Source organism: Colletotrichum higginsianum, chromosome 5 (assembly GCF_001672515.1).
Source record: "Colletotrichum higginsianum IMI 349063 chromosome 5, whole genome shotgun sequence".
Classification (NCBI taxonomy): Eukaryota; Fungi; Ascomycota; class Sordariomycetes; order Glomerellales; family Glomerellaceae; genus Colletotrichum; species Colletotrichum higginsianum.
In genome coordinates this window covers 3,311,655-3,327,871 of record NC_030958.1, presented here as the reverse complement: position 1 = coordinate 3,327,871, position 16,217 = coordinate 3,311,655, and the positions used below count along the sequence as shown (strand labels likewise).

At 55.0% G+C, this 16,217-nt stretch overlaps 6 protein-coding genes across 6 annotated transcripts; 3 read left to right on the top strand and 3 right to left on the bottom strand.

Annotated features, from left to right (window-relative positions):
* Positions 1-231: 231 nt before the first annotated feature.
* On the bottom strand, positions 232-780 carry CH63R_07864 (V-type proton ATPase subunit F; the record flags this gene model as incomplete). Its single annotated transcript, XM_018302838.1, has 3 exons — positions 232-567; positions 629-664; positions 724-780. 3 exons carry the CDS (start codon positions 778-780, stop codon positions 232-234), a joined length of 429 nt encoding a protein of 142 aa, XP_018157616.1.
* A 1,720-nt stretch (positions 781-2,500) lies between these two features.
* On the top strand, positions 2,501-3,947 carry CH63R_07863 (uncharacterized protein; the record flags this gene model as incomplete). The annotated part of the gene is made up of 2 exons (XM_018302837.1): positions 2,501-2,746; positions 2,802-3,947. 2 exons carry the CDS (start codon positions 2,501-2,503, stop codon positions 3,945-3,947), a joined length of 1,392 nt encoding a protein of 463 aa, XP_018157615.1.
* A 718-nt stretch (positions 3,948-4,665) lies between these two features.
* On the bottom strand, positions 4,666-5,490 carry CH63R_07862 (uncharacterized protein; the record flags this gene model as incomplete). Its single annotated transcript, XM_018302836.1, has 1 exon — positions 4,666-5,490. One exon carries the CDS (start codon positions 5,488-5,490, stop codon positions 4,666-4,668), a length of 825 nt encoding a protein of 274 aa, XP_018157614.1.
* Positions 5,491-8,171: 2,681 nt separating this feature from the next.
* CH63R_07861 (uncharacterized protein) lies at positions 8,172-9,158 on the top strand (the record flags this gene model as incomplete). The annotated part of the gene is made up of 1 exon (XM_018302835.1): positions 8,172-9,158. The coding sequence occupies one exon, from the start codon at positions 8,172-8,174 to the stop codon at positions 9,156-9,158; it is 987 nt and encodes a 328-aa protein (XP_018157613.1).
* A 2,101-nt stretch (positions 9,159-11,259) lies between these two features.
* CH63R_07860 (3-isopropylmalate dehydratase) lies at positions 11,260-13,866 on the top strand (the record flags this gene model as incomplete). The annotated part of the gene is made up of 3 exons (XM_018302834.1): positions 11,260-11,359; positions 11,565-11,662; positions 11,743-13,866. The coding sequence occupies 3 exons, from the start codon at positions 11,260-11,262 to the stop codon at positions 13,864-13,866; spliced, it is 2,322 nt and encodes a 773-aa protein (XP_018157612.1).
* A 482-nt stretch (positions 13,867-14,348) lies between these two features.
* Positions 14,349-15,536, bottom strand: CH63R_07859 (uncharacterized protein; the record flags this gene model as incomplete). Its single annotated transcript, XM_018302833.1, has 3 exons — positions 14,349-15,136; positions 15,251-15,412; positions 15,479-15,536. 3 exons carry the CDS (start codon positions 15,534-15,536, stop codon positions 14,349-14,351), a joined length of 1,008 nt encoding a protein of 335 aa, XP_018157611.1.
* Between the last annotated feature and the right edge of the window lie 681 nt (positions 15,537-16,217).

The following is a 16,217-nucleotide window of genomic DNA, read 5'->3' as shown; positions in this document are numbered from 1 at the left end:
CATGAGATGGTTTTGTTCCGGCGTCTCTTTGTGGTCGAGTGCTAGTTTTGCGTAGGAGTATCGGCTTGATGATGCGTACGTACATAGGGAAGCGGTGCTAGACATGTAGCTCGCGATTTATTTCAAGACGGGTCGGGCCGGCATGGTCCATCCATGATTGGATTCACTACCAGCATACCATCCTCGTGCCAGTCGTCTCTCTCCAGCTCCGGCATGCGTATAACAACACGTCTACTCGCCAAACAACCGACGTACTCTGCGGAGAACGCTGTCCTTCTCGGGGTCGTACGGGTGATCCTTGCTCGGAATCTCGAGAACCGTCGGGAAAGCAGCGGTATAGGTATCGACACGATGTCTTATGCGGTCGGCAATCTGTCCACAAGTCAACATGTATCCCGATATAGGTTTCCTTCTCTCGCGGCCGTGACTGACGTGCTGGTTGATAAGGACGATGCCGATATCCTTCCTCGTCGTGAACGACTCGAAGGCGGATTCGATCGCAGAGGTTTCGGTCTTGTTGTCCACCACTAGAAAGTTCTTCTCCTGGTCGGCACCAGTGCTGACGTGCTGTACACCAGTCAGTCATCTTGAACCGAAGCCGAATCGTGCCTCACGCGGAGGTGCGCACCCCAATGCCGGCGAGGAGGAGGCCGGTAACGGAGTCCTGGTCTGTTGTCAGCGAACGCACTGGCTTCGTGCTTCATCATTGGAAGCGGAACTCACCTCGTCGCCAATGACGGCGAGGAACTGGCGGTCCTTCATGTCTGCTTGCGAAGCCATCCTGAGTGACTCGTGCGGTTGTTGGAGAGCTTGCGAAGCCCAGGAGGTCGGCGAACGGGATTGACGTACTGAGGTGCCTTGATTACCGCAGCCTAGCGCTCCACTTCAGCACCTCGCGCCTGTGGCTGGATTGGTTGTTAGCGCTCTGGCGCCGAGCTACCGCCTGCTGCAACCAAGCTGCTAACAGGTACGGATGCTGGGACGGCGAGAGACCCCACCTGCGGAACCTGCTGTACCTGTGGTAAGGCAGGTACGTATCTTCAAGGTCCATGCACACATTGATGGGATCCGTACCTATCAATCACTCCAGGTAGGTATCGTGAACGCTCAATTGAGCGTAAAACACTGGTTTTTTCTGACGAATTGGTTGAAATCTGGTTATTTAATTAGCTCAGAGAAGGGTTTCTTGTTAGTCCTCTGGCTGAACCAGCTTCTCGCTGTAAAAGGGTTGATAGTGGCAGAGTGACACTTGTCTCGCATCTTGTCAAACTTTGGCATGATGGACAATCTGTGTAATGGATGCTCAACAAGAGACACGCTATTTATTCGTAACTTTTTACTTTCGCACTAGACAGTGATCATAGGGTGATGATGCTGGGGTGTTTTCAGTCCGCGAGTCCTCTTAACCGACCGTCAGGCATGGTTGTCTGTAGTGCCAAACTTGATGGTCTGATACACTTGATTGCCATGAGCAGTCGTGTTCGACATGGAATAATCTAAAAGAGTCATACTTGGGCCTGAAACCAAAGGTGGTGTTGGAATAGCCACTCATGCTCAACATTCCATAGGCGCATAACATGTAGAAATGTTGGGTATGCCGATAAAGGATCACCTCTTCCGTGTCTAGCAGCCTGACGATCAAGCAGGGACAACTTCCTGGTCAGATTGCCACATTCAACTGACTGAGAGGGGGGGTATCATTTGAAGACCAACACAAAGGAATTTGAGGTTTACCGAAATTATTCCATGTTTCGGATGATCAAGAGAACAGGAGGCTTGAACTTGGAACAATGGTCGATAGTGCTTCATCTGCCGGCAGGCTACATTCAGAGCCTGCCAATCTCAGCAACAGCCTTTTCATCCGCCCCCTTGTACAGGCATTGACGAAGCAAGGGATGGAGTCTTCGTGATTGCCTTTACATCCAGTAGTTATGGCCCTTCATGGCAATGTACAAACTTGTTAAGTAATATTTCAATCTCACTGCGCATCTCTTGTGTTGTGTGTTGCATTCTTGAGCTATCATAGTGCTGGAGGAAGTGGCAAGACTGATATTCAGGAAACACAGCTGCTGCTGTCTGCCTCCAATGAGATGTACGTCAGGTTTTGTTTGTAAGTTCCAGTTCAATAGACATGCTACTTAGGTAGACGTGTAAGCGGCATGCTGTTTTCTCTTCCAAACAAGCAGCCAGGCTTCCGGGGGGGTTCAAAGGAAAGAACTAAAGACCCATAAGGAGGTGGGTATCAAAGCGGAGATGACGCTAGCCGCATTCGACCTCAACAGGCTACAGCTCGCCCTGTCCTGGACGGAATCTCCAAAAATCAATAGTCGCCCCAGTTTCTTTGTAAACAATTTCGCCCAGCAACGACAACGACCACTTCGACCACGGCCGACTTAACATCCATCTCGGACCTACCAACGATCGCCCTGACGCCGTCACGGCCTTCCTACTTCCATCTGCCCCGACACGACGTCGATGAGAAGAGGCGCAAATTGGCAAGATGCCGCGTCTCGTGCGAAAGAAGCCGCTCTCTGAGCGCCTGAGAGCCATGCTCAACCCGATGGACTTTTTGCTCTGGCTGTCGGAAGAACTCGAGACGAGAGACTGGGATTCGAAGGCTCTGGGCACTCAACTTGGACTTGGCTTCAACTTCGCCTTCCTTCTTGCCAGGGCTAACTGCGTGGCGACGGAGGCAGACGATGATGTGTTCAGCGATGGAAATTCTGGCAACATCATCACATTCATCGTAAGTGGAAGCCAGCATGCTGTTTGCGATTCGCCAGACTGACACATTCTTTCAGGTGCGGCCACTCGTTTGGATCCTTGGTATCCTCTCCTTCGTCAACGCCTTTTACGCCATGACGCGCACGAGACAGTACCGACTGTTCCAAGTCAACGTCGAAGACAAACCTCACACCCCTTCCGCCCAACGTGTCAAGGCCAGGTCCGACCCGGCTGCCTCGTCCCCTCTGCGACTGTTGAACAATCTTCTAGTCCCCGAGACGGCCGAGTCGCGGGCTCATCCCGATAGGACACACGACGTGTGGGAGCTGAGCATCTGGGACCCCCTTCCGGTTTCCCTGCAACTGTTCTGTTTGTTCAGCCCCGGTCACGTCCTCGTCTACATGATGTTCCTGCCGTTGATTCCTTTGGACCCTCGGCCCAGCGTTACCATATTTAACTGCGTCGTCCTGCAGCTCATTCTCACCGCTCAGTTGACGCTTGTCCAGACCCGCTACGCCCAGCAGATCAAGGATACGGCCATCATCCACAAGGAGGTGCTTCACGAGTATGATACAAAGTTTGTACGCCCGCGCCTTCACCCAGTTGTTCGCGATGTTGGTACGCAGTGCTCCCCTGAAGAGGCCGAGGATGAAGAGTCCTTCGTCGAGCTGGGGACCCCTACAACCGTCATCAAGAAGGAGTTCGTCGTTACGCCCAACCCCCATGTGAAGCAGGAGGAGCCAGCCTACACTCCTCCAATCAGCAGCTTCGCGTCTCGTCTTTTTACGCCGACCTCGGGCCGGAGATCCGAGTCTTTTACCCCCGTACCCAGCACTCGATCAGTTCGTCAGAGTCTTCCTCCCGCTCCGGCCTATCAGTCTGCTTCAACCTCGACCAGCAACGCCGCAGCGAGTACGGGATCGGCAAACTTTGGCGGTAGCCTGGGTGTGTTTAGCCATGCAAACTCGCCGCTCAAGAAGACGACTAGCCTTAATGAGATGAACCAAGGCTTCATGTCCCCCCGGAACTCGAGGGAGATGGCCGCCCTCGAACAGCGCCGCGGTGGCAGCCCGCTCAAGCAAACAGAGACTAGGAGGTCTACCGGTTCAGACGCGCTGGACATCACAAGTGCACCCAACTACAACCCCTTTGCTAGCGCAAAGAGGAACAGAGCTGTGCAACAGCAGGAACGATACCCCTCAAGATTGTCTGGTTTTCGCTAGGAATGGGGCAAAACGCATAGCATCATTGGGTGGGGTGAAATTGCTATGGCGAACTTTTGCTTGTTAGCCCAAGGTTCTTTACAACAGCATATGATGGCGTTAGGCTGATTTAGGCGGGTGGTCAACTCTAGGCAGGCGTTTTTCTTTGTCGATGCAATAAGACAAGGCTCAAACAGCGTTCTTTTCACAATTGTTTTTAACCTGGCCCACCTGACCAGTGAGTGATGTGCTTTTTGCATCAGGGTGTTCTCAAACTCTGTTGCAAGTAGATATCACGGTCTTCTCTTCTCTTCTGGTCCATTCACTTCTTCATCCAGATGCCGGCTATTGACCATGCGAAGGCAGTCATCTGCTCCAACGTCTGACGGAAGGATGGTTAATAAGGATGTACATAATGAAAATCAGTAGAAACAAAGCAATGCTGTCAAATGAGAGTTGTAATCACTACGATGATATTTGTCTTTGGTTGGAGCACTATTCATACCATAACAAGCCTAATGCCTTCATCTTCGTTGTCCGTTTCATCCCTCCCTCCCTAGCCATAGTGCGCACTCTGAATCCGGACTCCATCAATCAGAAGCTATGTGTTGCATTTTACTTCAAAAACAGGCTGTTAAACACAATTTCGCCAAAGCCTTGTGATCTTCAAACGAACAGCATCTTGAGCGTTGACCTTCCCCGGCTCTTGCAGCTGCCCTCATCAATACAATGCTTGAGCTTATTCTACAAACTCGCTCAGCCTGAAAAGCCCATCCTCCTCATACTCGACGAATGTTTGTGTCAGATATTTGACCTTCCTGACAGTCTTCGCTTTATTGTCCCACCACTGATGCGACTTCCGTATGACCCTGTCCATGCCCTCGAAACACTCCATCATGAGAGTTTCGAGTTGCTGGGTGAACTGTTCCATGCAATCCGAGATATACATTGGCTCCCAAACGCCAAGATCAACAGGTTTCTTCGCCCCCAAAACTGTTGACCTCGCATGCTCGTCTGATATTCTGCGTAGCTTACATCTTGTATTTGGTGCGTCGAAGTAGGACTCAAAACAAGTGTCGAGGGATGGGTCGCCAACAACCACAGATAATGTCTCCAGTTTGGGAAAGTAGAACAGTAAGACCCAGGCCACTAGGTTGATGTACTCTCTTTCGCCCGAGATGGCGAGATGACGTGTTTCCTGGAGGATTGGTTCGAGATCGTCCTCGCTCGATATGTCTTCCAGTGCGGCAGGGCCCGTGTTCTGGCAGAAGAGGGTATCAAGTTCCGGCCGGAAGGGGCGGAAGGGCACAGGGCATCCGGCTGTGGTATAGGCCGACCCTGAAGACGCAAAGTTGATACCACTCAGTCGGGTATTCTGCACAAACTGGCGGGCCTCGCGACAAACGTGCATGACAACCGGGAAGGCAGTATAGACCACCAATGATTGCGGTGCGTCGCCCGTGGGTTGCGCTATGCAGACTTCTGGCTCACTCTCGGGAAGGGAGAAGGCCCAAATCAACGCCCGGATCTCAGGAGGCAAGTCTCCAAAGGTATGAAATGTCATTGTGAGTGTGAAAAGAGTGAGTCCGGATAGAGTAGCTCGCAGAAGGGAAAAAAGAGCGACCCGGGTGGAGGAGGGGGGAGGGAAGGATGGAAGAAAATGAATGTACCGACGTGGTCAAAATCAGGAGAAGTCGAGAAGTTGCTCAGCACTGCGTAAACTCAGGCCTGGCCAAAGTGAGAGGGTCAGGGGTTGATTGACAGAAGTACCTCATTGAGTCGTTCCGCTTGAGTGAGATTGGCCGTCCAGACCTATCGTCCCTTCCTCAGCAAGGATGTCCCTTTCCCGTCAACAACCTGTCATTCGCAATCTCTCCCATGGCCGCGCGAGATCCCTGGAAACGAGCCCACGAGCTTTTCTGGTATCGAGTTTTGTTTGTTTATTTTCTACCTACCTTACGCCATACGTAGCATTCCTATCTCCTTGTGTCCTTCATTCGGACAATGTCAACCCGTTCCGCTCCAGCCTCCGACCAACACCCCGAAGCCCCGTCATTTCGCATCGCACCCAAGCGATCTGGACAGCGAACATTCGATGAATTTGGTCGGAAAGCGACGCTGAGCTCTCGCTTGAAGGCTGTGTTACCAAGCCGCCGCTCTGAGAAGGGCGGCACCTATCGTAACCAGGGATACTAGGAGACCGCTGGGAAAGACCGTTCCAGATCAGGTCACTCTCCTACCAGCCCTCCTCGACTTGGTCGAGGCTCTGACCGCATCACGCGCTGGAACACGGCAAAGGAGGTTTCCAGTTCTCGAAGGGATCGATCTTCTGGCCCTCGCCGGCGGAGGGCCAAGACCATTGCTCACATCCCGAATACTAGGGCTTCGAGCGGAGAGAGAACTTTAGAAGAGCGACGCTTGGTCCAGCTAGAAAGGAGAACTCTGAAGGAGAGCGGTGACTATCTTGGCGTCACCGGAATCAACCCAAGCACCGGAGAGCTGGACGTTTTGACTCCCTCGACAACTAGTTTCAGCTCCGCATCCTGGGCTCTTGACCCAAAGCTGGAATCACGCCAAAAGACGCTGCCGATAAATGATCGCAGAGGGGCCATCGTGTTGACGGAAGAGGTGACGCAAAAGCTCCAGCAACAAGAGGAACGGCGGTTCGCACAGAAAGATCGAGAGAAGGAGGCCATCCGACAAGCCCAGCGCAACGTTCGGTGGCGGCGCAATCGGCAGCACTGGTCGTCTGCAAAAGAACCGGTTCTGAGTCCAATTGCCCAGTCAATCAAGAGCGTTTCCACCCGTGGTAAGTTGTTATTTGGGTTTCTCATCAAGTCAACTTGACGGGGTCTTGTTTGAATAATTGCCCACACCTATCATATTGTGGTCTAGATCCGGTTAGCCGTCATGTTGAAAAGGTCGTTGCTGATGGGTGTGCTAGAGTCGGAAGCCAAAGACAGAGGCTGGAGTTCCCCGCAACTGCAGGAAATATATCATTCCCATCGACCGGCAATGGGTCACACAGATCCCAGGTCCCACTTACCAAGGCATCTGATCTCGGAGGATGATGGTGCGGATTCTTCTGACACGATAGTTCGAACACCTCAACGGAGACGATCCTCCCTCGCCGCCCCTGGAATTGAAGAGCACATGGGGAGTGGTACCGCTTTCGGTGATGAGAGAGATTTGGCCTTGGGACAGGCTCCAGTTGGCGTTGTTAGCACTGGACCGGGTATAAGTGCGGGAAGCCCGCAAGTCCAAATCACGCCTCCCACGCTCATCGCCAAGCAGAAGACCAAGGGAGACCAAGAAATGGAGAAAGCATTGCCGCCTCTTCCCAAAGGTCCTCAAAAGGTGGTTTCTTTTTTAGGCCAGCGATGGCTCGAGGAGACAGAGCCGGGAGGCCGGCCAGCACTCCGGGTCGTTTCCACCCCGATGAATTGCGCCGCGACGGACCGGCCAAGACACAGCATCAGGGAGTTCTCGAGAATTCCCTGTCCAAGCCCGGGAAAAGTCCCTTCCTACCCTTTGAGAGCACTACCAATCAATGCCAGGTCGACTCAAAAAGGCCGCTTGAGCGTTCGTATCCTATCAGAAACGTACCAAACACGACTCCAGGCCCCTCGGTCATTGGAAACAGACCATTATCGACTCATCAAACAGGAGCAGCAAGCCCGTCAGGAGTTCGAGGCCCTCACCTCCGACAAAATTCCAAAGGACTGGTCACTAGGGATAGGCACCCGACTCGTGGTAGAGCACCAGCGGGATCTCAACAACCAGGAGGCAACCGAGATCTGTGGCCTAGGAGCTCCAGTGGCCATATCCCCATCCGAGTCATGGTCGACATTCCAGAGGGCTTCGGCGGCTCTGAAGACGTGGAACGAAGGGTCAATGGCCAGAACCCCCCCAAAGGGACCGATGAGCGCCAGCTTGCAGGTGACGGCAGAGTTTCCGAACTTGGCCAGCAAGCCTTCCGTGGACCAGCTAGTGACTCAAGACGCGATAGAGACGAACGAGGAACCGACCTGCCTCGTAGATCAAGGAGGAATGGCGGGTCCGGCGGTAAGGCCTGCTATCATACCCACCACCACCACTACTGGCTTCGACCAAGGTCGTACTCAATTGAGCCCATGTCAAAGTCAACCAGGGAGGAAAGTCAGCGAAAACTGGAGCATGTTGCAGAATCGACACACAAGTCGACGATGCGACGAACAAATGTCGACTTCGACAGAAGAGATAACCATGGAATCAACACGTCTGCTGGCCAAAGTCAAACGGCGGATCGAGACGTTGGTGCCAAAAGGCAAGCTTGCGGCGGCAGCTCAGAACGGCCAAAAGGCTGCGATGCAAACGGAGGCCAGGAAGTCCTTTGTCGAGAGTTCGCCCGGCAGCGAGATCGAAGAGGAGCAGACAGAGAACAGTGTCACGTCACCCACGTCCACGTCTACATCACCCCTAACCGTACGGGAGGAAGCCGTCCAGCGGGACCAAAGCAAGGCGGCTTCGTTGAGGGCGGCGCGGGCCGGGGCGGTCTACTCGGGCAGCAAGATGGCGGAAACTCAGAAAAGGTGTCTTGGGGCGAGCAAAGATTCCCGAGCACTGCCTCTCAGTCTAAGAAAGCCTCGTACCGATCACGTTCCATTTAGGAGGTTGAGGAGCAGCTTCAACTGGATGGTGAGACATTCGGACAAGAGCCAACAGAAGTCGAACAGCAGAAGCACGGACAGCCCGGAGACCAGCAACAGCAACCAGAGCAGCTCTCGCCCGGTCTCTGTCAGATTAGGGAGCAGTGCCAATCCTCAGACTCTCCGCACAAAGCAGAGCACAGAGTGGCCAGCGACCAGTCAGGTCACGTCGAAAACTGGCTGCAGCACGTCAAGCACGCTGGTGGACAAGGGCTCCGAAGGCGGCGACATCGAAGGTCGTTTGAGAAGAGAGACGATCCACAAGCAGGTGCTAAAATGCGCCACCGACGGCAAGCAGATGGCGGGGATCTGGGCCCGGTGGTACTGGAGTTTGATCTCGCCATGCTTTGATCCGACATCGCCAGTGAGAAAGCGACTTGACGGCAATGAGTCAACATGGATGGATTTCGGATTGTTCCTATTCGCGGTGAGCAGCGGTTTCATGTTGTTGGCGGTGGCGGTCCGGACGGCGCAGGGGATCGCACTGGTGATGCAGACAGCGCAAGGAGTGCTGGGGGGGCTGATTGCGATTCTCGGTTCCTGACAGCCGGTGGTGACGAAAAAGGGAGGTTGTGGAGGGAAGCTTGGCGTCGGGGCCCGACCAACGGCCGATCGGCGCGCTGTTGGATGCACCTACGGTTTGCTCCGTACGGATACTCTATACGGATACACTACTACTCTTTACGGTACCTAACCTACCTATCGACTATTCCGTAGGGGAGGGGAGTCAAGGACCGGGTGAGGTTGGTGAGGCGGCACTCTGTGGGTCGCCGTATATCGGCTGGGTAGGGGGAAAGGCAGTGTTTGATAAGGGGGGCAGGCCGAAAGCGCAGTGTTGAGTGTCAAATGATGCGAGTTCAACGGGCGCTGTTTGAGCATTAGGGTGGGGGGCAGTAGCTTGGTCAGGGAGTATGCCTAGTGCTGATTGCTGATTGCTGAGAGTGCTGAGATGGGTTCGTTGGTTGGTTCAATATCAATATACCGGTATAGTTGGTTGATATGGCTATTCCTTGATCGTTCACAGTTGCATGGCTGAGCGGGCGCCGGTGGGTGCTGGGTGCTGGGTGTATGGGCCTTTGTTTGTGTGTGTGCAGCGAGTGTACAAGTAGTACATGACTAAGTTGGCTTCTTAAGGGTTCCCGACCCGAGCTCCTTGATGTTTATCAAGCCGTTCTGCAGCGTCATGATGGAGTAATCTCCCAGTTGTCTGTCAGTCGATAGCAACAAGGGCATGACATGTACCCTGTTTCCCGAGTCGGCTTAATGCACCAAAAAAAATTAAAAATCAAAAAAAGTTGAGGACCAGGAAGTTTGGGCAAGAGAAAGCCCCCGACGGAGGGTTGGTTTGCTGCAATGCAGCAGCAGTAGCAGCATCGGCTTCGGCATCGCACCGCGTCGATCACGTACATGAGGAGACGAGCGAGACGAGCGCCGACCAGCCGGTCGTCAGCCACCGGTGTATCATTGTGTAGCAGTAGCAGCAGCGGCGGCGGCGGCGGTACCGGCAGCCAGCAAGGGCATATAAATAGAGGACAACAGAAAGAAGAAAATTGGGAAAAGAAGAGCATTTTCTCCCTACACGGCAATCAACGGAACAGAACGGGGCGAGTGACAGGAGACACAAAGCTAGACACATCGGAACTCAAACGACTTGCTGTTTTGGGCGGCGCTGAGCCCGCTGGAGCCCATATTACTCGCCAGATTGCGGGCTCTCTGCGTCTCACATGCGGGCCGTGTAGTCGAGCGTTGTGGATTTTTAAATAAACGATTTTTCATAATTATTTTCTCGGGACAATCAAGGTACGCATGGTACGGTACCTACGATGTGGTACAATAGTGTCATTATGAATAAGAGTCACATACTCGGTCACGAAGCACACAAAACACAACAACAAAAAAGACCCGAAGACAACGTCCCTCCGTTTGGCCCGCAGGCACAGCAGAGAAGAATCGTCAAATTTCATGGCACGATTTGGAAGGTTCTCACGGCTCTCGACTGGGTGCGAAGCGGGACCCCCGGGCCAGGGCACCTTGCGGCAGCGGGCCAATCCGCGGGCCTCATTTGCAAATCAGGGCGCTGTACCCCGCGTTCCGGCGACCGGACCCGCCCCTGGCTGGAGCTGGCGCCTCCGATGATCGGAATGCAGTCCCTTTCGTCCCAAAGCTTCACTGTTGTGATGGTTTTCTTTTGTTCCTAGGTACAGAGTACCTTGTACGCAAATACTTGCCGACTGCGGGCACTTTTGCAGAGGGGGGAGGGGGGAGGGGGAGGGGCGTGCCGTCGTATGTAGGTATGTATCCTGTTGTCAGTTGATTCAGTTTCCCAACTCTAAGACGAAGGCCTCCCGGTCCGGCAGATACATATTGAGCTGCTCTTCCCCCACACACCCTGCCACCGCCGTCCCTCCGACTCAGGATTTTTCTCTCACTCTCTTCCCTTTTCTCCCTTTTTTACTTTACGCCTCTTCTCACGAACTCTACCACTCCGTCCCGCGCATCCATCCACAAAAACAAACACTAGAGAAGGAGCTTGGGAGCCCATCACATCAAACGGCACATCCCCCTGCTTGCGAGGACGGCTGATTCTGCTTTCCCGTCTTATTTCTTCTCTTCGTTCGAGTCACACACGCACGCATACATACACAATGCCAGTTGCCGAAGGTAACCCGCAGACTCTCTACGACAAGGTCCTCCAGGCCCACGTCGTAGATGAGAAGCTGGACGGCACTATTCTGCTGTACATTGGTAAGTTGGAGCCTGTCCCCACGGCGACAAATGCACGATCAACCGATAAGATCACTGACAGTGGTTTGGAAATGCAGACAGACATCTCGTTCACGAGGTCACCTCTCCTGTATGTTATCGCCTCTTTTCCTCCTTCAGTTTTCACCCTCCCCCAACCAGCTCTCCGATTCGGATGACGTCGGTTGGCCGAACCCCACCATTGCAGCTCGGCTAACAAAGGACCTGCAGCAAGCCTTCGAGGGTCTAAAGAACGCCGGCCGCAAAGTCCGTCGCCCGGACTGCACTCTTGCGACCACCGATCACGTAAGTTGATTGCATCATGCGATGCAATGCGATGCGACGACCCTCTCGCCAGTCCCAATCGCTAACCCGCATTCGCTCAGAATGTCCCCACATCGTCGCGGAAAGGCATGAAGGACATCGGCTCCTTCATCGCCGAGGACGATTCCCGAATCCAGTGCATGACCCTTGAGGAGAACGTCAAGGACTTTGGCCTCACCTACTTCGGCCTTGGCGACAAGCGACAGGGTATCGTCCACGTCATCGGCCCCGAACAGGGCTTCACTCTGCCCGGCACCACCGTTGTGTGCGGTGACAGCCACACCTCGACCCACGGCGCCTTCGGTGCCCTGGCCTTCGGCATCGGCACCAGCGAGGTCGAGCACGTCCTGGCCACCCAGTGCTTGATCACCAAGAGGAGCAAGAACATGCGGATACAGGTCGACGGCGAGCTGGCCCCCGGCGTCAGCTCCAAGGACGTCGTCCTGCACGCCATTGGCAAGATCGGCACCGCCGGCGGCACCGGCGCCGTCATCGAGTTCTGCGGCTCCGTCATCCGCAGCCTCAGCATGGAGGCCCGCATGTCTATCTGCAACATGTCCATCGAGGGTGGCGCGAGAGCCGGTATGGTCGCCCCCGACGACATCACCTTCGAGTACCTCAAGAACCGTCCCCTGGCCCCCAAGTACAACTCGGACGAGTGGCACCGCGCCGTCAAGTACTGGAAGTCTCTGCAGTCCGACGCCGACGCCAAGTACGACATCGACGTCTTCATCGACGGCAAGGACATCATCCCCACCGTCACCTGGGGCACGAGTCCCGAGGACGTCATCCCCATTACCGGCAGCGTCCCCGACCCCGAGACTTTCTCCACTGAGAACAAGAAGGCCGCCGGCCGCAGGATGCTTGAGTACATGGGCCTGACCCCCGGAACCCCCATGGAAGATATCGTCGTCGACAAGGTCTTCATCGGCTCCTGCACAAATTCCCGCATCGAGGACCTGCGCGCCGCCGCCCACGTCGTCAAGGGCAAGAAGATCGCTGCCAACATCAAGCGCGCCATGGTCGTTCCTGGCTCCGGTCTCGTCAAGACCCAGGCCGAGAAGGAGGGTCTTGACAAGATCTTTGAGAGCGCGGGCTTTGAGTGGCGCGAGGCTGGCTGCAGTATGTGCTTGGGCATGAACCCCGATATCCTTGCCGCCAAGGAGAGATGCGCTTCCACCAGCAACCGAAACTTCGAGGGCCGCCAGGGTGCCGGATCCCGCACCCACCTCATGTCCCCCGTCATGGCTGCCGCCGCCGCCATCGTCGGCAAGCTCGCTGATGTCCGAAAGCTTGCGGGATACAAGGCCAGCCCTCACATTGAGGCCGCCATCACCCCCGACAGCGAGCCCCACGTCGACGAGCGCGTGCAGGAGAGCGACTCGGAGAAGGAAGCCATCGCCGACCAGCCCCAGGACAACGAGCCCCACACCAACACCTCCGTCTCGGCCGGTACGTCTGCCGGGCTCCCCAAGTTCACCAACCTCAAGGGCATCGCCGCCCCACTGGAGATGTCCAATGTCGACACCGACGCCATCATCCCCAAGCAGTTCCTGAAGACCATCAAGCGCACTGGCCTCGGCAAGGCTCTCTTCTATGCCTTGCGCTTTAACGAGGACGGTTCCGAGAACACCGACTTCGTTCTCAACAAGGAGCCTTACCGCAACGCCAAGATCCTCGTCGTCACCGGCCCCAACTTTGGCTGCGGATCCTCGAGAGAGCACGCCCCCTGGGCCCTCAACGACTTTGGCATCCGCTGTGTCATTGCCCCCTCGTACGCCGACATCTTCTTCAACAACACGTTCAAGAACGGCATGCTGCCCATCATCATCTCGGACAAGGAGAAGCTCGAGAGAATCGCCGCCGTGGCGCGCTCCGGCAACGAGGTCGAGATCGATCTGCCCAACCAGCTCATCAAGGACTCGGACGGCAACACCCTCTCCACCTTCGACGTTGAGGAATTCCGGAAGCACTGCCTCATCAACGGCCTCGACGACATCGGTCTGACCATGCAGCAGAACGACAAGATCGCTGACTACGAGCGCCGCATGTCCCAGCTCACCCCCTGGCTCGACGGCACCGGCTACCTCAAGAGAGACCCCAAAACGGGCCGTCTCCTTGCCAAGGCCGTCCCTGTCCCCAAGACGAACCGGGGCGAGACCAAGACGGAACCCCTCGAGTGGTGAAAACTCGATGCAACAAAACGAGGGCTGGCTTTGAATTGATATTACAAAGGAGTTATCATCATGTGACGTGTCTACGATGCGGATTTTCTGGGGTTTTACGGGCTTTCTCTTTTTCTGGGCGTGTTCATCGTCCAAGGCATACGTGTGTCCTCCACCCATGCCGGCAGCGATTTGGGGAAACTTAAACAAAGATCAAGGAAGGGGTGGGCAGGGTAATTGGTACAAAAAGGCGGCTTTTTCCACAACACAAAGCTTTGCCCGGGAAAAAAAGTTTTTACAAAGTTTTTTTCTCGACTTTAGATACGTAGTAGCCACAAACAGAGCTTCTTCATTTTTCGCAAGACTTTTCTGTCTTGGGATCTTCTTCTCGCATCCGTGATGAGTGTTTTCGTTTCTCGTGAGCCAATATGAAAGGTTTTTTTTTTTCCCCTTCCCTTTTTCCCTTCATGTGAGACCGCGATACATGCATGCGGCAATGGGACTCAAAAGTCTGTCTCCGCCTCTCTCAAAATGCCGACGTGGACCACGAACCCGGAGTCGATCCTCAACCCCTCGGGCAACAGGGCGTCAGGGACGCGCCAGACGCGGAAGTCGCGATGGAAGGCCCTGGCCCATTCCTCAAAGACGTCGGGGCTGCGAAGCTGCTGCGCCACGATGCAGACGCACGGCTCGGACCGGTCCGCGTGGGAAGAGGGGGAGGAGGAGAAAGCGGAGGAGTGATGGTCCTGCAGAAGGGCGTTGTTGTTGGCGGAGTCGCGGGCCTCGGCCCGGTCCTCGCGCTCGCGGTGGCGGAGGCGGGCGAGGTCGGCGGTGGCGGAGACGAGGGGCGCGACGAGGGCCTCGTTGTAGATGCAGTCGCAGCAGACGATGGCGTCGAAGCTGCGGATCGTGGAGGATCCCGTCAGAGAGGGGTCCGGGGTGTCGAGCTCCCAGTCGAGTGGTTGGAAGGCGATGACGCCGGGGGTGGACGAGGAGGAGGGGGAGGAGGAAGAAGCGCCACCGCCGGTCTTTTTACGACGGGAGAACGATTTTGATGAAGAGGAGGAGGAGGGCAGAGGATTCGCCTCGAGGTTCTGATGGATCATTCGCGACACGTAGGGCTGGTCGGTGAGGACGTAGCGGGCGACGCGTGGGGCAAGGAGGAGAGCTGTCAGCGGGGAGATGCCGCATCCCAGCTCAAGGACGGCTGAGGTCGGGCGGAAGATGGGAGAGAAGGGGGACTCGGGGGAGGAGAGGTAGGTGGCGAAGAGGGGGGTGATTTTCCAGAGGACTGTTTGCGGGGGTGTTAGTCTGGATGGGGTAGTGTGTGATGGTGAGTTCAGAGGTGAGTAGGGTGATTACGAAGCCGAACATGGTGTCAGTGACGGGTCGGAGGAAGACTCACCGGCCCCGGTCGTGCCGCCTGCGCGCGTCGACGAGAGAACCGTGGGAGACTGGTGAATGGTGAAGTCTCGCCCGGCCAAGGTCAGGGAGAGTTCCGTGGCCTTGGGGTCGATGAAGCCCAGGTTCGAGGAAGGGATCTCGTGTGAGAAGAGGAAGAACGTTTCTTCTCAAGGGGTTCATGTGAGTTTCGGTTCTGATTGCTGTAACGGGGGGGGGGTGGGCTGCTTACCCTCTTCTGGGTCGAGGATTTCCTCTTCGAGGGTTGAGATGAGGGCTTTTACGGCCATTGCGAGTAGTCGATTCGAGTCCCGGGGGACCTGAATAAAGAGCGGAGGGACTAATAAAGGATTTCTTATAAGTCCGTTTGACCGAGTTCGGTGGAGAGACTATTCATTCAGGGGGGGGCGGGGGACGGGGGGGGGAAGGGTAAGATGGAGGTGTGAGAGGTTGCGAGCGAGCTGTTGGAGTGGTGGGTGTGGGGGTTGCACTAACAATTTTTCGCCGTTGGAGACCCGGAGTCAATTCCGACGACATGTCTTGCTGGTGGTCTTCAACTTTTCCAACTTTTCCAACTTTGTGTGTCTGCTACTCTCACTCTCGGTTCTGGCCTAACTATCCATAGAGTCTCGAAAAACAAAATGATGTTCCCTCATAACCCACAACGCGTCACGTCAACGACCTAGAAAAGGTTGTCAATGCTCACGTTATAATGACAAACTTGAGCAGCATCCACTGTCTCATAAAACATTAGCAATCAACCTGAAGTTTAAGCCCATAAATTCGCCATGACTTGTAGAAATTTAGGACTAAACTCCGTGGTCGACGCAATGAAAAGAAGGTGATATTGAAGATAGAGTAGCTCTTCAAATGGTTCATCAGTTGGCCCATGTCTACTTCGGGTCCAGGTCTCACTTCTGGCAGCTGCCACGGGAAACAGGTACCAGTGGGTCACCACCAAACAAAGACTC